General features: G+C 47.6%; 1 protein-coding gene across 1 annotated transcript in view; it reads right to left on the bottom strand.

Moving 5' to 3' along the window:
• Positions 1-3,883: 3,883 nt before the first annotated feature.
• The window catches only part of Calb2 (calbindin 2), a 25,644-nt gene continuing 15,959 nt past the window's right edge, over positions 3,884-13,568 (bottom strand). The window contains exons 5-11 of the mRNA XM_055621137.1: positions 11,109-11,165; positions 10,283-10,360; positions 9,784-9,839; positions 9,452-9,491; positions 9,168-9,221; positions 8,060-8,131; positions 3,884-4,592 (exon numbers count right to left, since the gene is read on the bottom strand). Of these exons, the coding sequence (XP_055477112.1) occupies positions 4,476-4,592; positions 8,060-8,131; positions 9,168-9,221; positions 9,452-9,491; positions 9,784-9,839; positions 10,283-10,360; positions 11,109-11,165 (474 nt within the window). The 3' untranslated portion in view covers positions 3,884-4,475. The remainder of the gene's footprint in view (positions 4,593-8,059; positions 8,132-9,167; positions 9,222-9,451; positions 9,492-9,783; positions 9,840-10,282; positions 10,361-11,108; positions 11,166-13,568) is intronic.

Genomic DNA, 13,568 nt, shown 5'->3' on the forward strand with positions numbered 1-13,568 from the left:
CTTCCTTCCTTCCTTCCTTCCTTCCTTCCTTCCTTCCTTCCTTCCTTTCCTTCTTTCAGATTTATTTACTATGTACACAGTGTTCTGCCTGCATGTACACCTGCACACCAGAAGAGGGCACCGATGGTTGTGAGCCACCATGTGGTTGCTTGGGATGGAACTCAGGACCTCTAGGTGTGTCAAGAAGCACAGTGACTGCTCTTAACCTCTGAGCCATTTCTCCAGCTGTTTTTAAATGTATATGGTGTATGTAGTTATATGTGTGCACATATGTGTACCTATACGCATGTGCACATGGAGGCCAGAGGTAAACCTTTTCTTGATTGCTGTCCACCTTATTTACTTACCTGAGAGTCTCTAGCTGAGCCTGGAACTTGCTGGTTCAGTTGGCCTGGCTGGCCAGCAAGCTTCCAGGAGCTGCCTGTCCCCTCCTCCCCAGCACTGCAGTTACAGACTTGTGCTCGGCTTTTGACATGTGTGCTTCGGATCCAAACTCAGGTCCTCAAGCTTGTGGACACACGTTTTACCAATGGAGCCATCGCCCTAATCCCTCTCATCATCACCTTGGATCACAGAGTTCCATTTTCATGGCTTTGTCTACTGATCCTAATTATCTCTGAACACCCTCCCTCAAGATACCATTAACATGTGAAAATGTTCTCTGTTCCAGGGGACACACTCCAAACTTAGGAAAAGGTTCTGTCTCTCTCTCTTTCCTTCCCCTCCTCCATCCCTCCCTCACTGTTGCTGATCTAAAGCCTCATTATACATGCTAGGTTCTACTACTGATGTATGCCCTCAGTTTCAGAGAACCTTAGTGCCCTAGGAGCTGGGAGATTCCCAGGGTTGGCCCTGATTTCTAGGGCTCCCCTCTATAATAGGGTTATATGGACCAGTGCCTGGCTTTCAAAAGGGGAATGTGCTGAGAGATGTTTCTTTAAGGTGGAGCCTGAATGTGGCTGTTCTACCGCCGATTTTCTATATGGGGTTTGAAGCTTCTCTTCTCGAGCAGGGATGTGGCATTGCTTGCCTTTCCAGGACATGGGGCTTAGCTAAGATTTCCTTCGCCAGGGTTCTTACGGAGCTTAAACGAGAGTAAACCTGCTCCGTGTTCCCAAAGCATCTTTGACAGGCAGCCACAAAGGGAGAGAAATGGTCCAAATGAGTCAAATGCCATCCCAGCCCCTGTTCATTTGATGTTGTCTCCTCAGCACAGAAGAGAATGAAGACCACTACAAATGGCATTGGGTACCTGTGGGATTACTGGAACCTCTTTTGTTGTTGTGGTGGTGGTGCACAAATGCTTCTGCTCAGGGTTAACCAACAGAATTTATTTTGGGAAGACCACAGCATCAAGAGAGCACAGCTTTCCCCTCCGACAGAGTCTATGTTCCAGGGAAAGGGCTTCAGCAGCCTGGTGCAGAGCTCCAGACAGGACCCAGTTCTGTGTCCTATAGATCCTAAGGCATCTGCTCCATTTATCTTGCCCAGGGTGGGGCTTTGGGCTGAAGCTCAGAGCAATGAGGTCACAGTGTGGATGGTGGTTCCTCCTCCATTGAGACAGTAGCCGAAGACCAGAGGAGCACAGAGACTGCTAGGTAGCTTGCCTCATGCCACCGTTTTGCCTTCCTCCCTCCTTCCCTCCCTTCCTCCCTTTTTCTTCTTCCCTTTCTCCCTCTTTCTATTCTACCTTCCTTCACCTCCTTCCTCCAGTTTTTTCTTCCCTTTCATCCTTCTTTGGCTTTTCGTTTCTCACCTTTGTTTTCCACTATTTTCTTCACTATTGGCTGACTGTTCTCCTATTCCAAGGTTTGAGTTTCTGCTCTTCCCAGCATCCAAACTCAACCACAGAACCACCTCTAGTCTCAAAGCCGCACATCTACCCAGCTCAAGATGACACCTCCTTCCTGGCATCATGGGTCTCAGCCTCAAATTCCAGAACCTGGGATCAGATGTTTGCACATGCCCGGTCAGGTACAGGGGAGGGTCAAGTCAGGTGGCTCTCTGGGTTGGGCCATCTGCTCTGTGAGCAGGGTTAGGTCTTCTCAGAAATGGGTATGGCTGAGAAATGAGTGTTACATCTGATTCTTGTGGCTAGAATCTTTTGTCTCTTTCTCCAGATGGGCTCCTGGATATTAAACAGTTGGACATTTCCACAGGGGGCAGCCAAGTGCAACCTCTCACTGCTGTTCAGGAGCTATAACGCCCTGGACAAGTTACTCAATGTCTCCGAGCCTTAATTTGTTCATCTGTGCTGTATCTGTCCCATAGAATCGTTGGGGATTAATTAAAGCAGCGCTGTTAAAGTGAATCTTTCAGAAAAACAAGAATAGTCTAAACAACTAGTTCTCCCTCTATTCTAGGATCTCAGATAGCTCTGTGGACCCAAAGGCCAAGCTGATGTTACAGCAAGGGGCATCTGATCAGCTGCTCCTGGGCTATTTTCACTTTGAGGTTAAAAGTAAATGCTTTGCACATGCCATGGGTCTCTCTCCTACAAGGGAGGCAGTGCTTTAGAACCACATCCAGGTTGTTAGAGGCAGACCTTGGCTCAGCTCCCGATCGGCCATGGAGTGTAAAGTCACTTCTCAGTATTCATCTCCAGTTGCTCCGACCGTAGACTAGAATCACAGCATCTCTCTTAAAGGATGAAGGGGGGGGGGGTGTCTAAGCAACCCATCCAGTATGATGACTCGGAGTTAAGAAAGCCTCAACGAACTAGAAACTGCTATTACAACATAATCTGAGATATAGAAACAAACAAAACAAAAAACGATTCAGCTTGGTGTAGGGACAAGCGAGCAATGACAAATGTGTTGGTTAGTGTCTGTCACCTTGATGCAAGCTAGAGTCACCTGGGCAGACTGTCAGCTGAGGAACTACCCCATTGCCCGTGGACAATCCTGTAGCATCTCCTTGGTTAATAATTGACGTGGGGCCGGGCATGGTGGGCATACACCTTTACTCCCAGCACTTGGAGGGAGGCTGCAGAGGCAGGCAGAGCTATGTTAGTTTGAGGCCATCCTGGCCTAAAAAGCAAGTTCCAGAACAGCCAGCGCTACACAGAGAAACATCTTGAAAACAAACAAAGCAATTGATGCAGGAAGGCCCAGGCCACTGTGGATGTTGTCACCCCTGGACAGGTGGTCCCAAGCCGTAAAAGAAATAAAGCTGAGCAAGCTATAAGAAGCAACAGAGCAACTCTGCTTCAATTCCTGCCTCCAGGTTCCCACCTTGAGTTCCTGTCATGACTTCCCTCGATTAACGACTGCCACATTTAATCCAAAGAAACTGTCTCCTCCCCAAGTTGGTTTTAGTCATGGCGATTATCTCAGCAATAGGAAAGCAAATAGTAAGTGAAAGCCATAGTGTTTTAGTGTCTTCTTTTAAAAAAAAATAGTTGTGTGTGTCCATGGAGCTAGGGGACATCAGGTGTCATCCTCAGAAATGCCACCCACTTCCCTTTAGACAGGCTATCTGATTGGTCTACAGTAGATGGCCAGAACCCAACAGGGATCATCCTGGCTCTGCCCCGCTTCTCTGCAGTGGCAAGCACCTGCCATCTTGACCTGGGTTCTGGGGTCAGACATACGTCCCTGTGCTTGCAAGGAAAGTACTTTCCCAGCTGAGCCCTCACAACTAGAGCCTCATTTCTGTTTTTGTTTTTTTTTTTTTTTTTGGGGGGGGAGGGGTTGTCTTTAAATCCACTGTAGCCACAAGGATGCCTTTGAGCTCCCGATCTTCCTGGCATGTGCCACCACACCCAGAGGAGTCTTAAGGGGGTCCTAACCCCTAATTAGGTAGCCTCAGTGCCCCTCGCCTTCCCCACAGCAGACCCCCCACCCTTTGTCCCACAGAAACACTGCCCATGACAAGAAGAGGGTGAGTGTCCACGGCAGAACATTTCCACTTTATTCTCTGTAAACTCTTCTTTGGTAAACAGGAAGACAGGAAACCCGAAGATAAAAGGAACACAGGAGTCAAGAATACAAGAAGAGGGCAGTCACCCTCGACAGGAGCTCTGAGAAGACAATTACATCATTAGCAAGCCAGTGGGCAGAACCTGGAAATTCAGGGTCAGTGGTGGCCTGGGAAGAAAGGCGGCGGGGGGGGGGGGGGCAAAAGGGTGGAGTCTACCCTGTTGGACTCAGAAGCCTAAATCATACAGTGAGGGAGCTCATGCATTACAGCAAAGAGACTAGGGAAGCGCCACCTATGTCCCGCCCACGATCCATCACGGCTGCAGGCACAACTGTCCATCTGGCCAGGGTTGGGCTGGTTCAGCTCAAAGGAATGCTATCAGCCACCTGCTCTCCATCTCTCGTTTCCTGCTCTACAGGCTGGTGTGTGCAGGTTGCAGGGGTGGGGTGGGGAGGTCTTGCTCTCTAGATCTGGGAAGGAGTGTCAGAGAGGCAGGACAGTGGGGGCAGGGCTTAGAGGGGAGTCGCAGAAGCAGCCCCTGTCCTTCCACCCCTTTACATGGGGGGCTCACTACAGAGCACAATCTCCAGGTCCTTTCTGTAGAGCTTCCCGGCCTCAGCCAAGGACATGACGCTCTTCCTGTAGGTGGTTAGCTGTTGGATGTTCATCTCCTAGGAGGAAGAAAAGGGTGAGAGACTGCTTAGCGCGTGATCTTGCCCAAAGGAGCCCCCTGCCCATCCCCCTCCCAGCCACTGGCGCGTGGGCGCACGCACGCACGAACACACACACACACACACACACACACACACACACACACACACATACACTGCGCAAACCAGCCTCCCATTTCACTCTACGGTAAGCAGTCGAGAGGGACAAAAAGCATGGGGTTTACAGTCAGGCAGACCTGGGTTAAGACCCTCTCTCTCTCTCTCTCTCACTTACTGGTCACATTGTTTTGAGGGAAACAGCCCACTTTCCTGGGGCTCAGCCGCCTTAGCTGGAAAAGGGGAACATCACTAACTCTTGCCTCAAGGAGGCATGGTGAAGGCCAGTGGTCCAGAGGATGGGGCTACCGTGGTGACTGTTATGGTCTCTGAATGACTCACATCGACTCCTCCACCTCCCTACAACTCCACTTACTCAGGGCAAACCTGGGTCTCTGCAGGTAATGGAGGTGAAGCCATGCAAGCTCCCTGGTCCTGCCTCTAGGCCTCCTGGATCCTTTGTCCCTGAGCTGCCTCCATTTTCACAAGGAACTCTGTCTCCCTGAGCAACAAAGCTCACCAGCTCTCTTGCACTGGCTTCTGTGGTCTTTAGGGACCACTAAGGTAGAGAATCCACAAATGTATGCCCATGGTCCATATACCCTGGAGGCCAAAAATAAGCAGAGGACTAATACCTGATAGTCGTTATGTTGAAGAGGTAACTGCCTCCATACAAATGGCCAGCGGGTCTGACATAAAGCAAGGCCACCACAGTAAGGGAAATGGCCATCTTTTTCTTTTCTTCCTTCTCCTCCTCCCCTGCTCTTCCTCTCCCTTCCTATTTCCTCCACTCTGCTCATCTTGAGTATCATTACTATTTTGCATTGTTGGGGTTCAAAGCCAGGCCTTTTCTAATGCTAGACAAATACTGTATCGCCAAACTATGCCTCCAAGCCCTCTTTCTTAGTCTTTTTTTTTTTTTTTTAAACCTGTGGTAAATGTTGGCAGATATCTTAAAAATACCCTTTCCCTCTCAGGTTGATGGTTCCTTATCTCAATTATACCAATGAGAAAACAGAAGGATAAAGGTTAAGCCACTTACTAAAAGGCTGGATCACCTCATCAAAAATATCTTCAGTTCCCAGAGCCCAAACTCTACCTACTTACCTGGCCTACCTGTGTTCTGTGCTTTTTCTCTTGGGCTCAGCTGTCAGGCGTTTTTCTTATATAGTTCATAGACAATCTCTCAGAACAGTAATTCCTAGTTTTACGCCACTGTCCCCACCCAAAGGCATTTTGAAAGCACCTCTAGATTGAGGAACATTGTCTCTAAAGTTGTAAAGTTCTTTAGAAGGTCATGTAACTTGTACACACTAGGGGAAGAGTATGTGCCCAACTGTCCATCACTCAGTTAGGAATCAAGGCAGGGACCCCTTGAGGGGTCATAACAACCCAAGCTTAAGAATATTTTCAGGGGGAAGCATGGCAGGGATCGACAGCCTAATTTTACGTCTTGGAGTTCCGTTCAAAGCCCGGGAAAGGCCTTAGGGAGCTACCACAGCCTTAGGAATGTTGAGAACTACTGAGGTCTGGTCCCATTAGCTCGTCCCTTCAAGAGCCCCCAGCAGCACTCTGTTTAAAAAGCTTACCACAGCCCATGCAGGCACCACTAAAATGAGGCCACACCTGCTATGTGAGCTCACCTAAAGTGGCCTTTTCCCTTCCCAGCTCAGGGGCTGGAATTTAGTCATGCAGCTCTCCTTCTATTTGCTCATTCATTCTCTTAATGCCCAGGTGCCAAGTCTGGGGCCTGTCACATATGTGGAAGGCTTCCATGTGAACAGCCTTATTAATGCCCTGCTCCTCAACCTTCAGCATTGCTTCCAAATTCTAGCGCCAGACTCCTTGCTTTTGTCTGCACATCCAGGGCCTGACCTGCACAGCTCTATTCTTTGTTCTTCATATTGACTAAGAAAAGAGCCCAGTGAGTTGATGACCATGACATGCAGGTCACTCTGAGGTGGGTGCATGCATGTGTAAATAGTTTTTACCAAGCTCAAGTGTTAGGCGTGGCTTTATAAAGTCTAATTGTGCCTCTTTGATGCAATTCAGGTCAACGATGGGTTTTCTTTCGGCTTCCTAACATTTGTTAGAGAAGGGCTACATAAGTGATTTTCTGATTTTTTTGATTCATATGGCTACATAAGTGATTTTCTGTTGGGACACACTGTCAGGAAAAAGGTTTAACTGAGTTTTAGTATTGGCTCTGGTGAAGGCTTTCTTCTTCCTATGAACTATTTGAATCCTTATCACTTACTCCTGGACTCTTCTTACCCAATGCACGAATAGGCCACATTAAAATGTAAATGAAGGTTGAAATCAACGAAGACTGATACTCAGGGTGAAGCCAGAGAGACCAAAAAGTAATTTCAAAGAGAGACAAATGGACCCAGAGGCTGCAGTGAAAATTTTTTTTCCTGAAATTGAGCATTAAATTTAGCTCTTATTTGGCAGCCGAGGCAGTTAGACAGCTCTAGAAATTACAGAGCATTTGCCACCTAATTAAACAAAGCAGCAGTCATTTTCTCCATGAAAGCCATCTTCTGGCAGGTGAAGAAAGACAGCTGCAGAGGCTGGTCACCGTTCTACCTGATCCCTCCCACCCAGGGTACGGAGGTGAGACTGAGTGGCCCAAGGTGTTCTGGAGGATTCCTGAGAGGCGGTACTGGCTTTCTCGGCCTTTACTTTGAGAGAAATAAACTCTTCAGCGATCCACTTCTACCTTCTTCTCCAGCCCTAAATTTGTCAGTTGATGAATTTGGAACAATCTCTACCCTGTTGGCTTCTGCCCTCCAGCATATCTCTTTGTGCTAAGTCTTTCACGATGGCCATTTGGCTGACGCTTCTCCAGAATGGGCTCTGTCATTGTCATCAATCACAACAGCCAACACATGTGGGCGTAGGTGGCAAATGGGTAGACAAGAGGGTTTACACGAGAAAGGCCTCAGCATTCAGCTCTAAATGGAGTTCGGCATGCTGGGAGAAATGAGCCAGCCATGAAGGGATCAAATAATTCTGCTTCTACATGGTTCCCGCAGCAGTGAAACTTACGAACGTAGGTTGTAGAACGGCGGGGAGAAGACAGGAGAGCTGGGTTATGGGTATAGGGTTTCAGCTTTACAGGACAAGGTTATGGAGATGGCCACACAGTGTGATGAATGTGTTGGGTACGACAAGGGCATATAGTCTTTTACACTGACAGACTTTGTTACCCATATTTTAAATCAACCTGGGAAAGATGCCCCACCCCTCCAACTACCACTGTCCTGTGACCACGGGTCGGAGATAAAAGAATCCAGCCTCCTTTTTCTCTTTGAGTCCATCTCCCCCAGCCCTGGGGCCCTAACGCACTCCCGGGCTCATTTCCTCACCTTCTTATTCTTCTCGTACAGATCCTTCAGCAGGGCGTCCAGCTCATGCTCATCAATGTAGCCACTTCCGTCCTGAGGGTGGCAGCAGAGGGTTGTCAGCACAGGGCTCTGAACTCCAGGCCTCAGTCAGCCTGACCACGCAGCTCTAGTCAAGTTCTGGTCTCAAGAACTCCGTGGTGTGTGTGTGGTGTGTGTGTGGTGTGTGTGTGTGTGTGTGTGTGTGTGTGTGTGTGTGTGTGTGTAGAGGGAGTGTCTAACCTCCCCATTTTTCTGCAAAGAGAAGTGTTCAGACCACAGAAGGACAGAATAATGCACTTACACTGTTAACAGCAGTCAATACAAGAACCATGCAGTTCAAACACACCCCTGCCTCCTTTCCTGGCCGAGGTTCTTATTTGCATTACAAACATAAGTGAGGTTATATTTGTAAGCAGAAGCTTAGAGGTAACTGAATAGAGCTGTTAAGTCAACTTCCCACGCCCTCATTATAAAGGAGTCACATGGGCGGGGGTCAGCTAAGATTGGGGTGAGGCTAGGAGATGATTCTCACTCCCAAAGACCCAGAAAATAACTTTCTGAGCTATGTATGGTGGCATAAACACCCAGTCATTCCAGTACTCAAAAGGCTGAGACAGGATGATGAACAATTCAAAGGCATCTCAGACTACATAGCAAGACCCTGTCTCAAAATCGAAACCAAACCAATAATAATAATAATAATAATAATAATAATAATAATAATAATATGATAATAGTAATAATAATACTAGTAATAATAATAATTTGAAAACCAACGCAACCAAACAAAACCCATTTATATTGGCATATCATGACCTGGCTCCATCCATCACAACCACACCCCGTCTCTGAGCACAACCTTCTTCCATTAATTGTTTTCTACTACATTTGTAAGAAATCAAATCTGTGAGCGTCTGTAGGTCAGGAATCAAAGAATGCCATTTGTCTTCCCACATAGCAGAAGAAAGAAACAACAGCTCAGGTGGCCCCTCTGGAAAGCCGGTCTCTCTCTACGGACCAAGCAATTCTGGCCACTGCCACCACAGGTGACAGGCCCCCTGCTTTCCCACCCCATCCTGTTGCCTCTCACCTTGTCATAAAACGTGAAGATGGCATTGAACTCTTCTGAGGTCAGCTTCATACCCTGGAAAGACCAAAGAGGAGTTAAAGAAAGAAACAAAGCCCCAAAGTATAAGTGTGGGAGAGTGAGGGGAAATGGGTAAGAAATCACAGAAGTCTGAGTTAACCCTGTGTGTGTGTGTGTGTGTGTGTGTGTGTGTGTGTGTGTATTGCAGCAATGGAGGGCAGAAGGCTAACGCTCAGAGAAATGACGGGAACGGAGGGAGCCAAAAGAAAACAAAGCAATGTTCGTACCTGGAATTTCAGCAGGAAGTTTTCTTGTACAGGCAAGAGTCTGGAAAGGAAACATTAGAGCTGAGATGAGAGGATGTGCCACGGGCAGCAGCTACTCCAGTGAGGAGCAGGGCAGAGAGGCAGCATCTGTAGCTATGGAAACCATCGCTGAGCACTTTATAATCAGGGGTTGGTTGGAATGTTAAAAAAATAAATAAATAAATAAGGAGAGAAATGGAAAAAAATGTGGTAGCAAGATTTCCAGTTCTAGCTTTTGTCTTGGGCTCAGATGGACACAGCCACACAAGAGCCTGTTCAAAGTGACACTTTCCCAGGGGCGGGAAAGTGCTTACCTGGACATCTCAGAGAGACCCAGTTTGCCATCTCCGTTCAAGTCAAACATCCGTAGCTGTTTGGGGACAGGAAGAGGAAGCTGGGTTATCTGTTTGACCTTCTCACATAAGGGTCTCCGCCTGCCATCGTTTTCACTGGGGTCACCTGAAGCTGGGGACCAGCACAGTCTAAGTCAGTCAATGTGGGAGACACTGACGATTCAGGACCTGCTATCTCTGGGGTGGTGAAACACGACAGCCATCACCAAAGACCCGCCCTCTTGAGCTTCATCTTCTCCGGGAGCTCTATCAGTTCCCATGGAAACAGAGAACCCCCTACCCCAGTATCACTGTGGGATAGCACCTCTAAGGGCATGTAGAGCTATGAGCTTGCACTTGCTGTCATGAGACACTTTACATAAGTCTGAAACACAGGCAGAGAAAGGACCCCACACACTAGAATCCTAGGGGACTCAGGGCCCATGCTCCACACCACTAGAAGGGCAATGCTATCACTTACTATGGTTTGGGTGTACTCCTGGAGCTTAGGTTCATCATAGGGACGGTTGGCCTTCTTCAGGAGGTCAGACAGGAATCCCTGGGACACCAAAGACCTGTTCAGAGCCCGGCTTGCTCCTTTAGCCCCTCACCCATTCACTTACTCATTCATTTAGACAATCTATATTGCTCTTTGAGCTCTACCAATTACACAGCTTACATCTCTAAATTCCCTAACCCCTTAGCATTTGTAGTATGACCATAAAGGCCTTTGGGTGGCTCCTGGGTACATACAACCTTGCCCATAGAAACTGGCTTTGACTTACTACTCAGAGTCCAGTGTCAAGGGCCCAGCTATGCCCAAGGACCACTGGTTTCCCAGAGAGATTAGGGTACATGTTCAAGTTAGATAGCCAGTCTTGCAGAATTTCCTCAAGGGTACCTATATTGGACCCTAGGGTGCAGAAGAGTATGGTCTGGTTGAATGCTTGGCCCTGCCCTCTGTTGCTGAGACAGAATGTCTCCAAAGAAGTCTAATATTTATGCGAAGATCAAGTATCCCTAAGGAGACCACAAGCCCCTGTTACTCATCCAACATCCCCTTTTCTTCCTACTTCTTTAGACCCTCCAAGACTCTGGCCTTACTCTTATCCTCCATCTTATTCACTCACTTCCTTATTCAGTTAGACAATCAAAGCTGATTTTTAAGCTCCACCATTTGCACAGCTTACCTTTCTCTTACTTCCCTAGCCCCTTAACATCTGTGGTATGACCATAAAGGCCTTGGGGGTGGCTCCTGGTGCGTACAACCTTACCCTCCTCTATGCCATCCCTAGGGCCCATCATACCTTGAGCTCATTCGCTTCAATGTAGCCACTTCTGTCTGTGTCATACTTCCGCCACGCCTGCAATGCGAACGTCAGCCTATTTACAAAAACATGTCAAACTCTGCGGCCACCTTCCTCCAAGTTCCTCTTAATGGGACGATAGGATGTTGGTGTTTAAGGATGTTAGAGTCCTCATGGGACAATGGCTTAGCCAGTCACAGAGGAGGAAATGAGGGAGAGTCTCTTAGTCAAGAAAAAGTGCCTGGACAAGGTCTCTTGCTTTAATTTGCTGTAGGCCTAGGTCCTCTTTTGTATTTACTGTTTGTTTTGTGGGTTGAGCATGTGCTCATCCATGCATACCGGTGGGGGTCAGAGGGAAACTTGTAGAAGTTGTGTTCTCTTTTCAACACGTGGGCTCTGGAGTTTGAACTCAGGTCGTCAGACTTGGCAGCAAACACCCTTACTCGCTGAGACACTCCGCTGTCTCCCGGGTTCTCTTTTGGATCATCCTATAAATTAGGGTTGACTTTTTCTAAGCGCTAATGAGGCAATTTTGATTCAGGACAGAACCTGGGCCTGATGGATCTTAGGTTTTGCTTTGGGTATGAGGTCTTGTTTTAGTGATGAGGAGTGAGGGATGAGGCAGGCGTGGAAGGAAAACTCTGGAAGGAACAGCAACAGGCTTGGTTACTGTTTACTGTTCTCACTCTGCCATCCTTTTCCATCATTATTGGATTAGACAGGCTTGCTCAGTGGTAAAGCAAAATGGGTAATGCAATTGTTATTTTAGACTGTCCTCCAGACACCTTTACCTTTCTTATAAAACTTCTGTCTGTCTGTCTCTCTTTCTCTCCCCCCACGCTCTGAAAATCACCTACTCTCAAAATCTTCTACTCTCAATACTTGTGGTTCAAGGAAGATTGACCCCATCTCCAGACCTAGGCCTGCCCCTGGCCACAGCCCCCCGGCTCTGGTCTGAGTCTCTTCTTATTTGGTGAAGGTAGCAGAACTCTGCAAAAACCAGGGCCCAGCTTGCTGGCCACAGCGACTGCATTCTTTAACTCCCTCTTAGAGGCAGTTTCATCTGGGTCACATAAGAGTCTCACTACCGTGGAGAGGGCTATCTTCTAGCTCCAGCCAGGACTTCATGAACTTGCAACTCAGCTGGCATCCCGACTGAGTTCACAAGACAGTCTGGACCAGAGCCGCTAAGGTCAGCTGACTCAACCATAGACACTATTAGATAACAAGTCTTCATTGCTTTCGGGTGTTAAATGTGGGGGGATTTGTTACACAGCAAAAGGTAACTTACAATGTCCTGAGAACACGTGGTCCCATTTACAAGTGCTCTGAAACCATCAGGTAGGAGGAGATGGAATGTCAGGGAGAAACGGTCTGGGAAGGTACTGTCTGGGTCTGTAGCAAAGGGTCCCAGACAACCCAGTTCTCCTAAGTCTTTGGCCTATATTTGTGTTTCTTTTTTCTTTTTCTTTTTTGGAGGGAGGGGGTTTCACATTTTGTTCCTTTGACTTTTCTGACTATCGTCCCTAGAGTATGGCTCCAAAATGCACACTTGAATATCACACCAGGTTTCTTGAGAGGAAAAAAACGAGGTCAAATCTCTTCCCTAAATTTTCCCTCCATCATGCTTCACCTCTGCACAGGTGCCTCTCATGTTGACAAGAGTGTAAGGTCTTTCTTTTATATCAGAAAAAAAAAAAGGTGTGATTTTTCATCGAATACTAGGACATTTGGTCTTGGTTTTCTCAATTTATGAAACACAAGCAAATCCATACTTTAGACAGCCTGGATTTGCTTGTGTCATAGTCCAGTGTCAAGGGTTCAGCTATGCCCAAGGACCACTGGTTTCTCAGAGAGATTGGGGTAGACTGGCTGCTATCCAGTCCTCCTCCGCAGGGCAAAGCATCCAGAAGCTTCTCTAACCAGAGTTCTGCTACAGGTCTGAACAACCCCCCTCCCCAGCCTACCCCTACTCTATACAGGCTCACTCTCAGCTTCCTTCCCCTTCCAACAGTGTCTATCCACCAAGCTGTCCTTCTTATCCTCTTCTCATTCAAGGAAAAAAAAAGTTAAAGAGGCCTGGGCTTTAAAAAAAAAAAAAAAGGCCTGAGGCATTCCTAAAATTAGATGCTAAGTGTTGTGCCGAGCAGGATGGAATCCTTGGGAGAACACAAGGCTTTTGGGGCTTCTGAGGGACCATTTCATGTTTGCAGATGCTAAGAATGGAATGAATAGCTAACCCCAGGAAAGGGTGGTCCTGGTGGGATCCCAGAAGGTGTGTGTAGAGAATGAGGCTCTCCTTGCTTTGTAGACACAGATGGGTTTAGAAGGGTAAAGGCATGCAAGAGCATAACGTTATGCCAACCACATCAAGAGAAACTAGAGAGAAACACACACACAGAGGCAGAGACTGACAGAGAGAGAGAGAGAGAGAGAGAGAGAGAGAGAGAGAGAGAGAGA

The sequence above is a fragment of the Psammomys obesus genome, unplaced genomic scaffold (assembly GCF_907164565.1).
Source record: "Psammomys obesus unplaced genomic scaffold, mPsaObe1.curated_primary_1811, whole genome shotgun sequence".
Classification (NCBI taxonomy): domain Eukaryota; kingdom Metazoa; phylum Chordata; class Mammalia; order Rodentia; family Muridae; genus Psammomys; species Psammomys obesus.